Source organism: Nematolebias whitei, chromosome 21 (genome assembly GCF_014905685.2).
Source record: "Nematolebias whitei isolate Nwh7 chromosome 21, NemWhi1, whole genome shotgun sequence".
Taxonomy (NCBI): Eukaryota; Metazoa; Chordata; class Actinopteri; order Cyprinodontiformes; family Rivulidae; genus Nematolebias; species Nematolebias whitei.
In genome coordinates this window covers 20,825,065-20,836,744 of record NC_056518.1, presented here as the reverse complement: position 1 = coordinate 20,836,744, position 11,680 = coordinate 20,825,065, and the positions used below count along the sequence as shown (strand labels likewise).

The 11,680-nt window shown below is 37.8% G+C and overlaps 1 protein-coding gene across 1 annotated transcript; it reads left to right on the top strand.

Moving 5' to 3' along the window:
- Positions 1 to 738: 738 nt before the first annotated feature.
- Positions 739 to 10,186, top strand: maco1b (macoilin 1b). Its single transcript, XM_037695208.1, has 11 exons — positions 739 to 1,006; positions 1,941 to 2,082; positions 3,490 to 3,616; positions 4,500 to 4,623; positions 5,045 to 5,223; positions 6,497 to 7,046; positions 7,436 to 7,594; positions 7,698 to 7,880; positions 8,893 to 9,013; positions 9,641 to 9,815; positions 9,923 to 10,186. The coding sequence occupies exons 1-11, from the start codon at positions 927 to 929 to the stop codon at positions 10,123 to 10,125; spliced, it is 2,043 nt and encodes a 680-aa protein (XP_037551136.1). The 5' UTR covers positions 739 to 926; the 3' UTR covers positions 10,126 to 10,186.
- Positions 10,187 to 11,680: the final 1,494 nt, after the last annotated feature.

The window sequence follows — 11,680 nt, the reverse complement described above, 5'->3', positions numbered from 1 at the left end:
ACCAGCACAGCTCTTTATCAGCAGCTGGACATGAGGACATTTTTGTCCACACACGCACACACACACACGCACACACACACAAACGTAATCATGAAAAAAATGACTATACTTTTAATTTAATTTTTAAAGATTGGGATTTTAGGGTGGTCATAACTTTTCAAAATGTTTTCCATAATTTTCTAAGACTAAATTTTTATTATAATTTAAACAGTAAAGCTGATATAAGTAACTTGTAAATTACATCCTTATTTGTTGTCAAACAGCTATGTTTGCTTTCACAGTGCACTGTAAATTGGATTTAACGCCTTGGGCCAAGCATGTTCATGTAGTGATCTACTCACAAAGGCCCTGATATAAATAGCTCTCTCTGTTAAAGTGGATGTTTTTTGAAGTGACACAAAGATTTTTTTTCGCCAAAGACTGCATGTTTCTTCCTCATAATAAACCACAGCCATAAACCTTTGTAAAAGCCCGCCCCCTCGCTCATTTAATTGGTTAATCAGCTATTCCCCGATTTGTACACAAAGATTTGATTGGTTAATTGGCCAGCAATTCCAAATGCAGCCTTCACGTTCTTCCTCGGGGGACGAGCTGAACGAGCGGTTTTGCTGAAAGCTGATTGGCTTGCGTCTGCGTCAGTCAAATAAAGAAGCCGCTGCGGACAATTTGATTGGTCAGTCCCCGTCTGACAGCTAGACGTATGTAAAACACAGCGCGGTTTGTGTGTATTGAGTCTGCGCTAACAGAAAAAGAGGAGGGTCTAGAACAGAGTCCTTTATTTATTTCTTTGTGTTCAGCGGTGGTAAAAAATATTAATAACGGCGAGATACACAGCAGTCATTTTATTTATCATTTTTGTCCGTATACACTATAAAACTGGATAAGATTATAGCTGTTACTCGAAGGCCGAAGCCAAGGGGAGGAGGATGAAGCGGCGCAATGCGGACTGCAGCAAACTAAGACGGCCGTTAAAACGGAACCGAATCACCGAGGGTATCTACGGCAGGTAACTTATGGAGCCACGGAATAGGTCTTCTTCACAGGAGCATATCCAAGCAGGGACTAGATTTACTTTCAGTGCAGTGAACTCCCACCGCTGGATAAACCGTTAACCTAGCCGCACTAGCTTTGTTGTCGTTCTACACTAGCAGGTAACGTTAGCTGTTGAGCTAGCTGTGCTGCTAGGCCTCAAAACAGCCTGTTTTGAACGTTATCACAGGACTTGTTTTACAATAGCTTTAATCATATAAGCCACAGATCGTTATAACAAAACTATTCAGACTAACTCTTGCCCACATGAATCGACATCTGTCAACTCGAGCTGCTTCCTGTTTAGTAAAGCTAACTTGGGTCACTGACTTCTGGGGACCCTGGTGTTTAAACCAGGTTGTCCTGACAGGTTCCATTATATCTGATCAACCTGCAGTTCAACATTAAGGTCTAAAGATATGTCTCTATGATCTTTAACAGGTCATAAACACATCTCAAATGAGCTGTAGTCAAATATGGTTTAACTTTGAGAAATGAGAATAAATCGCACCATTTTGCAATTTTATGTGACTGAGAGGTAGCTATATTAATAAAAATACAAAGAAAATGAAACAATGGTATTTAGTGAGCTAGATTTACAACACTGGATAAGTTTGCATGATATCCACATACTCAAATCAGAGCACCGTAGAACACTCTTATACTGTCTCCAAAAGTATGACTGTGTTTTTATCCATAATTTAACATAAGCTGCTTGGACTAAGTGCATCACACACTCACATTTAATCTGCCAAACAGGCTCCAGGCACATCTCTTACACTTGAGTCATCCCACACAACGGTCAGCATGAATATACCAGTAAAAGTGTAGAGCATAAAGATGGGTGTTGTTGTCAAATGACAGTGTGTTTGTGGTAGATAAATCTACTTTCTCTCTTTTTCAATTTTTAGTACTTTCCTGTACCTGAAGTTCCTGGTGGTGTGGGCACTAGTGCTACTGGCAGACTTTGTACTTGAATTCAGGTTTGAGTACCTCTGGCCTTTCTGGCTCTTCATGCGGAGTGTATATGACTCCTTTAGATACCAGGGACTGGTGAGTAGTAATTAACAAACATTTATAATGTTGTAATAAAGTTGAAGGATGTACACAAACAAGCTTTTCAAAGGCCACATATAATCTCTGAGAGACCCTTGTAGAGAAGACCATTTGAGCTATGTGCTCTTTCAGAATTTAGATATGTGGTGTGCAGATTTGATACCATTTATGCTATAAAACCAATGCTGCATCTTTTGTATTCTAAGTAATCCTACATTAAAACAAATATGACAATAAAACTAAAAGAAATGCAAGTAATATATGACAGGGTAAAGTTACCATAATAAAACTACAGGTTCACATATACGCTACATTCATTACAGAACATCTATGATTTTACCAAACATATGGAAGCTCTCACTCATAAATGCAAACTTGTTTCATTTGAATTGTCAGGTTTTTTTTTCTACTTTTTTGTATGTGCATGATTAGTTCAATTATCGTTAAAGTAACTGAGTGGAGTTTGGTCAAAGTTAAGAAGCTACAAGTAACTTCCTCTGTATCTAACAAGCTGAGTTCTAGAGCAGCTGCAGAGTAGTTTTGACATTTAGGTGTAATCTTTTGGCTGCTCCCTTCCTCAGGGGTCGCAGCAGTGAACTAACTCACTCGAAGACTTGCCAATTGTTTTTATGTCGAATGCCTTAGGTGTAATAAAAAAAATTCAGATCTTTTAGCAGAAATTAGGCCCATCACAATTACCGGTATTGCATTCTCAAGCAGCTTAAAATCAAGCATGGGAGCAACTTTTTTTTGATTAATCTTTTATTTTTATTAAAACAATAGATTTGTAGCACAACACAGACTTTTCCATAATGCAGTGTAGATGTATAAAAAAATTAAGCCATAATAATAAAATAACAATAAAAGCCATAATTTAATTTAATAATAATTTAATAAGCGTACTATTCAATTTCCAAAACAAGACATTTTACTTTAATCTTTTATACATAGATTCTCTATGATCAATCTTTCAGTTAATCAATCAACCCAATACCTAAATTTAGTATAAGAATGATTATTTATTGTTGTTTGACTTAACCTTTAGTCCCTGAATGGTACTGGACAGCTTGTTCTTTTTTTAAATGTATTGTGTGGGTATCTGTTTGAGAGATGTGACAAATTAAAATGCTAATTTTAATTATATTTTTTGACCTTGCTTATTGCTCATAAATGCAGAGTAAGTTTTACCATATTTTCACTTAAATAAGCAATTTAAATATGGCATTCTAGTTTTTTCCACCAACATTTATTAGTGTCAGTAAATCATGTGAATTTATGCTTTTTTTGCTGTTTTGAAAAAGTTTGGTTTTAAAACTGGAATTTTGTTTGAGTACAAAAACTAGGAAGCTTCTCTTATATTTTTGTTATCGCAAAGTACATGGAAACGTCTTCTTTCTGCTGCAGGCCTTCTCAGTATTCTTTGTTTGTGTGGCGTTTACCTCGGACATCATTTGCCTCCTCTTCATCCCAGTGCAATGGCTGTTCTTTGCTGCCAGTACCTATGTGTGGGTCCAGTATGTTTGGCACACAGGTAAGACTTCCTGTGTTTGGTGTCCTTAATGTTTTTAAGTTTGGGAATATCAGATGTTGAACGTATCTTTTGGTAGTGAGTTTGTGTCTAAATTTTTTTTATTCCTGCTTATTTAAGTGATAGACTAAATAAAACATCCTTTTAAGCCTTGTTTCATACAAATTCTTCCAATATGTGTTGAATGCTTCATAAAAAAGCAGGTGTGAAAAGTGTTGTGTAAGACCCATGCACACGGTGTTGTCTTGCTTACAAATTTATATTTTATTTCTCAGAATTTTGCATGCTGTATGTAAGTGAGCTGCGCTCTGCAGATTAGCTGTCAGACTGATTTAGTGGCATCTGCCCGTGTTGACCAAAGGCCAGGTGTCGCATTGAAATTTTAGTGCCTGTAGGGGGAGGAGGAGGAATGATCTCAGACATTCAGAACTATAAGATGTCACAGGAGTATTAATATCTTGTGGCACTCCGCAGCTCGGTGTTGAATGTTTGGAGTGTGGTGTTGCCAAAAAAACAATGGAGTCTATATCCGGGCACACTGTGTGTGTATAGACAATGGCACGGCAAGAAAAACCTTAGCTAGAGAAGTTAAACGTTTTTCAAAATAGTGTAGTAGTTGTGTTCATTAACTAATAATAATAATCTTTATTGTTATGATTAAAGTTTGATTTTGCCAACACAAATAGAAATATAGTGTTGTTAGACATAAACACATTTATAGCGTCACATTGATGCAACATGATATTCCTTATTTGCCACTGTTTTATTAAATAATATGTAGATAATAAAGTATTGGATCATTTTTTGAATAGCTCTTGTTATTGAAATAGTTCAGGTTTGACATACAGTACTGACATCTTTGTTGTGCTTTGTTTTGTTTGTCCAGAGAGAGGTGTGTGTCTCCCCACTGTGTCTCTATGGATACTGTTTGTGTACATAGAGGCAGCCATCAGATTCAAAGACCTGAAGAACTTTCATGTGGACTTGTGTCGTCCTTTTGCGGCACATTGGTAAGCATCTGTTGCATTTGAAGCCGAGATGGGTATCACTTTCAGGAAACTGATGGTGTTATGCCATTGTTACTGCCAAGATGACTAAAAATGTAGAAGTGTGATTTTTATAAGACTTAATGTGACTGAACATTAAGCTCTTTTCTAAACAAATTTGTGATCCAAGCTATGAACTTACAAAAAACTGATCTAAGGGTCCATTCTGCATGTAGTTTGTACTTCCATGAGAAGTGTTACTGATGTCTGAAGCGTATGCTTTTCCTGAAACCTTTTGAATCAAATAATGAAGCACATTTAGTTAACCTTTATTTTGAAATTTGTCTGCTTTACAATGCATTCTCCTGAAACATAATACATTGAAAACATGTTTTAAATCGTGATTTAGTTCTGAAACTTATTACTTTTGTGTCCATCTCTGTAGCATTGGCTATCCCGTGGTCACCTTGGGCTTTGGCTTCAAGAGTTACGTTAGTTATAAAATGCGCCTGAGAAAACAGAAGGAGGTGCAGAAGGAAAACGAGTTTTATATGCAACTGCTACAGCAGGCTCTGCCTCCCGAGCAACAGATGCTTCAGAGGCAAGAGCGAGAAGCAGAAGAAGGTATGATTGAACCCTCTTGTACTGCTTACACACACAAAGCTCTGTTCTATCACTACAGTGGTTATTGAAGAGTTTGTGAAGTTGTTGTACTTCATCAGGGTTTTCTGTTTCGTTTTTGGGGTTGAGTCAGCAAACTATTTTTTTCTGCAAAGAATCTACTGAAAGTGAAACATGAACTAAATAGTTTAACTTTTTTACTGTAGTCTTAATATTTAATCTAAAATAGGGTAATAAAGGAGAAAGAGGAGTTGGAGGTACTTCAAAGTGTACAGACGGAAGATAAAATCAATAATACGCTGCTAACTGAGCAGACAGACTGATAATTATTCTGACATTGTAAAAACAAGAGGGTTGTGGTAACTGTTTGCTTCGTCTCGTTCATATAAGACACATAGATTACTGCTCCATCCTCCTCGTCACATCTGGTAGAAGTTCAAGGTTGCACTGGTGAGCCAAATTATAAAAATAGGCTCCCAGAAGTTTTATCACGTTCACTAAACATTTACAGTCTGAAGCTTAAAGTTAAGTTTAAAACAATATAAACATTATGAAGTTGGATTAGTTTTGTTTCGCTGATGACAACAGAAGCTATTGAGGACAGACGTGTGATGGCTGAGGTGCTTTGTGATGTTTTGTGTCAGCTGAACAAGACAAAATGAGTAATCATTTAGACATATTCAGTACTGATTATTTATTTTAGTGCATTTACAGATTGGTTAGTTGATATTACAGCTATTTAAATCTGGTTGTAGTTTCAGTAAAACTAATGTTATAACTGTCAGCTTTGTGTGTTTTAAAGTTCTCTTTGTGTTCTGTGTCACTTCATGCCATTAGATGATTGAAAGCTAAGCTGAAATAGAATTATATTGTTTTGTTGTGCATCTTTTTATTTTAATTCAAACAAGTCTTTAATGTGTTAACTCACATCTGCAGTGTAAACCTTCTCTAATCAAAATCTATGGTTGCAGGTGCACCTGTTGCACAGTTTAAGCAAACACACTGTGCACACAGCGATCATGACATTGTCATTGGCTGTGATAGATAAAGACTCGTAACGAGTTCTGTTTTCCAGACTAAAAGTCGCTGGAAGATTTTTTTTAAATTAGTTCACCATCAACAAACAAATTTACAGAATGGCAGATGTGGATCCTCTGTGTTTGGATACATTTGGTTTCAATATAAGACCTAAATAATTCTGTGTCAATGTTTTCTTATATACTTTAAGTAATAATGTCATGTATTTTGTGTATTTCCTTCTTCTTTATTCATATAGCAGCTGCAGCTAAAGGAATATCTGAAGTAGACACACCTCCAGTGTCACAGAATGGCGGCCCAGCCAATAAAAAGGTGCCAACGCCGTTGCCTGAGCTGGAGTATAAAGAAAAAGGGAAAGAAGGAAGAAACAGTGGGGAAAATAAAAAGCAGCACAACAGCATCCTTCCATCATTAGTGGACTCTAAAATCCCAGAGATGGAGTATATTGAGAACCATATGAACAACAAGAGACTGACCACAGAGCTGGGAAGCACAGAGAACCTGTTGATTAAAGAAGACAACAGTTCATCCAGTTCCTCCTCCTCATCATCCTCCTCAAAAAATTACAAAAATGCTAGCAGCAACGCTGCAATACTCAATTCCTCTCCACGTGGTTATAGCGCCACAAATGGCAGCGTGCCCTCCTCTGCACAGTCCTCTTCCACAGGGAAAAACGATAAGAAGCATAAGTTACCAGTGGGGAAGGGGACATCAGGGGGTTCACACAAGGATCCAACAGACAACTGTATCCCCAACAACGAGCTGAAAAAACCAGAAGGACTTGTTAGGTAAGAAGAAGGCTCATGCCTTATTCACAGTACTCATGGTTCTTGTGCATCTTTATGTTTGCTCTGAAAAATCCCGAGTTTGACAATTTGGTTTCAGATTTTTCTGAACGACTGTTATAACAGCTTATAAACAGCACAGGTTCAAACCAATATCTGCAGCATCAGTGTTCACTTTAAAATCTCAGGGTGATGTATAACGGGTAATGGCTATCTCTTAAAAATAATGTTGAAAGTTTTCAAGGACTTCAAATAGGCAAGAGAAAACGTCTGTTACTGCTTCAAAATGAAGGGGAGCAGAATTTTAATGAAAAAGTAATGTTTTTTTTTCAAGCTACAATCATGTATTACAAAATGTTTGCGTCCCGTGTTTATGCGTCTACCTGGCACAGATTGGAGCAGGATATTAAAAAGTTGAAGGCGGACTTGCAGGCCAGCCGGCAGGTGGAGCAGGATCTACGCAGCCAGATTGGCTCGCTGGGCAGCGCTGAGCGCTCCATTCGCACCGAGCTGGGTCAGCTGCGCCAGGAAAATGAGTTGTTGCAGAACAAGTACGTTATGCAACTCATTTCCTTAATTAAAAAAGTAGTGAACACATAGGCTCATCCTGCTGTTTGCTAACATGCTCTTTGTATATGTTCATGAATGCACCAGGCTCCATAATGCTGTGCAGGCGAAACAAAAGGACAAACAGGCCGTGGGCCAACTGGAAAAGAGGCTCAAAGTGGAGCAGGAGGCTCGAGCTACTGCAGAGAAGCAGCTCGCAGAAGAAAAGAAGCGCAAGAAGTTGGAAGAAGCTACAGCAGCCAGAGCAGTAGCACTAGCAGCAGCTTCCAGGTTGGTGCGGGGTCCATTCATGTGAAACTAGGGATGCGAATCTCTTGTGTCGTTCGATTTGATTACGATTTTTGGTGTCACGATTCGAATCAAAATCGATTTTTCGATTCAGAAATGATTTTTCTATTGAAATGGTCATAAATTTTGTTTCATTTATGTAACTGACGAGCTGAAAAGATTAAACAACAATGTAAACCAATAGAACAGTTATTTAAAACAATCATTTTAGGTTCCTTACTTTATCAAATCGTTTTGCATAATTTTATATTTATACCAAAAAATAGGAAAAAAAGATATAGGAGTGCATAAAATTCTGTAACTTAAATTACCAGGATTAAGTTAGCTTAGTTGCCTGAATAAAATAAATAAATAAAAAAAAAAATCTAGGAACAAATAATCCATCCATCATCTTTATCCACTTCTTCCTTTACGAGTCACGGGGGTCACTGGTGCCCATGTCCAGCCATCACTGTGTGAGAGGCGGGGGACACCTGGACTGGTCTCCAGTCCATCACAGACGAATAATTCAAAATATATAAATACAAAAGTAAACAGACTTCACCCTACCATAGTATATTAAACTTTAATTCAACATAAAATACAGACTTCAGCCTACCATAGTATATATTAAAGACGAAGAAGCGGGCTGTCTCCTTCCTCAATTCTAGCAGACTCCATTCAGATAAAGGGAGCTGGCTAACTAGCTTGCTGTACGGTGGCCTACACGGCTCAATTCTATGGTGGCCAAGCGGGGAGTAAGAGTGGAAAAAATGTAAAACTTAAACACATTTTAAAATCGATTTATGGGCCTTTAGAATCGATTCAGAATCGCCAGAACTAAGAATCTAGATTCTTTAAAAAAAATCAAATTATTTTCTGCACCCCTATGTGAAACTAACACTTAAACAGTTTAATTCTTTTAACTCATCTGTTATTTACACTGATGTCATTTTCTGCTTTCATACCTCTTGAGTTCATATTGGTAATTTATTTCATTGTTCTTTTTCCTCAGAGGAGAGTGCACAGACACGCTGAGGCGACGAATCACAGAATTAGAAACGGAGTGTAAAAAATTAACAATGGACATCAAGCTGAAGGAGGACCAGATACGAGAGCTCGAGCTAAAAGTTCAGGTAGGTTTATTGAGTTAATTTTTGTAGCATTAAAATGACAACAACTTCAGTTTATGTGTGTATTCTGTTGTTTTGTTTGTACTATTTGCTGTTGTATGATTTCAACAGTTCATTGCCAGTACTTTTACACTTTCATTTGATTTTATGGTTTTCATGCTTGTATGTTAGTGTACAGCATTTTTGTCCAATGGTGTTGTTTTTAAAGTGCTTTATAAATAAAGTTGTATTGTATTGAGTGTGTTTACGCCAACACTTGTTCTCTGGTTAGTGTTGCATCATTCGATTAGGTTTGAAAATCTGAAGCGCCTCCTTCAGTTCTGTGTATTCTGCTGTTTCTGCTTTCCTCAGTGTATTTGAGTCGATGAACAGATGCTGGAATTCATCTGTCTCCCCCGCCACCTTGATTATTATAATAATCTGCCTGAGTGAAGTAATATTTGTGTGGCCACGACAGTGAAATGTAAATCAATAGCTATCTCCAGAGTCCACAGAATCCGAGTTCTTCCCGCTGACGTCCATATTGATTTTGTTCGTGTGTGTGTGTGACTGGCTTACCAACTCCCGACTTTGAAGCCTATCACAAATGTTCATCTAACAGTCTGACCACAGCTCTTGTTTTACTTCCAGGAACTTCATAAATATAAGGAAAATGAAAAAGACACAGAGGTGCTAATGTCAGCACTGTCAGCAATGCAGGACAAAACTCAGCACCTCGAAAACAGCTTGAGTGCAGAGACCAGGATCAAACTGGACCTTTTTTCTGCACTCGGAGACGCCAAGAGACAGCTGGAGATTGCACAAGGTTTACTGACTGTTTATACACGTGTAATAATTACAGCCTAAATGGTCTTTTTGTGAATTTGTTCTGACCTCTGTTATCTGAATGTGACCTGATTTGTCGGACTTCAGGTCAGATCCTGCAGAAGGACCAAGAGATCAAAGACTTGAAGCAGAAGATCGCAGAAGTGATGGCCGTCATGCCCAGCATCTCTTACACAGCCGACACCAGCAGCATGACCCCCGTGGCCCCTCACTACTCCTCAAAGTTCATGGACACCAATCCCTCTGGTTTGGACCCCAACGCTTCTGTTTACCAACCCCTCAAAAAGTGAACGATCTTTTTTTTTTTTTTTTTTTAATTTTTATTTATTTATTTTTTTTCTGTTTTCCCCTCGCCCCTCTCCTCCATTCGTTCTCTTGACATTTTTACTTCTGCAGGCTCCGTTTTGTTGTGGCTGAGAACTTTTTTTCTGTTCTCTTTTTGCCATTTCAGAAGGATGTTGTATTATGTGACTGTGTTTGTTGTAGTTAAAACAAAAGACAAAAAAAAAAAAACCTTACAAACATCCCACAACATCAAAAAAGCCCCAGTTTGGTTGTTTTTTCTAGTGAAACCTCACAGATTTGGGTGCATCTTCATCTCAAAGGTGTTACGCTCCTCAGCGCTGCAACTAATTATCAGCTTTTCTGTCGTCGGGAGAAGCAACAATTTGATTTTGCCCTATACATATCACTATTCTACATACAGACTCATCCTAGTTTATTTGGTCTCATACAGTACATTTGTACAACCAGAGGAATGTAGTGCACCGATGGCACAAGCTTGCCTCTTGTATTTAATTCATTCCTGGAACCCAAATTTTGACAGAAAATTTGTTCCGCTTTGGCGTGCGGTTCAAAATTATTTTTTTGTGTGTTTCTTCATATTCTGAGTTTATTTCAAGATAATGGAAAAGTTGGCATCAAAAATCAGGAAGAATCACTTGCATTGTAAGCAGAATCTTCAAACTGAATCAATATAAGCTGATACAAAACATAAGCACTAGTGACAAGTTTGGTTTCCCTCTAAACCCACGCTTGGTTGTATTTTTTTTAAGTATTTGAGCTGTTCATAGATGCCGAGAGTTGTGTGTTCAGCTCTGCATAATGATCACAGTGCCTTTAGTTGAGGACATGAGACACCCCCACAGCTTCTGAAACAGTTTTATAATCCTCAAGCTGGAACGGATGATTCCTTTCAGTGTATTAAAGAGGGACGAATTCTCTTCTAATTGATTTGCTTCTTTGTAGACTTCCTACTGATTTCCCCTCTAATAGAAAGCTGATTATTATTCACACTTCACAGACAAACTTTGTTCAACTGGCCAGTAATAAATCCCAAATTAATTTGCACATAACTTCTGTATGGGAAGGGAAACCTCCACGGTCTGCTGCTTATCACATGTCTGAACAAACGGCTGCTTAAAATGTTTTGGTTCAGCAGCTGCCCTGGGTTCTTGTTTTAAAAGGGAATACTGTAAAGATGGAGTGTGTAGCATAAAGGATAAAAAATGAAAATGCCAACTTTAATGTTCCAGATAACAGAATTTATTCTTCCTCTTCAGTTTTGTGTGCCAAGACTGTAATGCCCGTTATCTCTAATGTGTTCAAGAATGTACTGCAAATACATTTGCTCTCACGTTTGTTCATTTTCAGTATAAAAATCGTGTTTTGGGTGTTGAGCAGGCAGAAAATCTGGACACCTGTTGTAGACGTTTGTCTTTAAAAGTAAAAGAGTAGGAAGTCATGCTTTGTTTCGTGAATGTGACCTCATTTACAATTTCGGACAATCGACAGTTGTAACTCAGTTATTTTTACTCCTGTTTCTGGTATTGTTTATTTTTCACC

What these genes read in the sequence shown, in the direction of transcription:
- maco1b (XM_037695208.1), top strand. Translation starts at nt 927, where the DNA reads ATGAAGCGGCGCAATGCGGACTGCAGCAAACTAAGACGGCCGTTAAAA. An exon ending in CGTCCTTTTGCGGCACATTG is followed by an intron (nt 4,624 to 5,044) that starts GTAAGCATCTGT and finishes CCATCTCTGTAG; the next exon opens with CATTGGCTATCCCGTGGTCA. An exon ending in AGAGCGAGAAGCAGAAGAAG is followed by an intron (nt 5,224 to 6,496) that starts GTATGATTGAAC and finishes TTATTCATATAG; the next exon opens with CAGCTGCAGCTAAAGGAATA.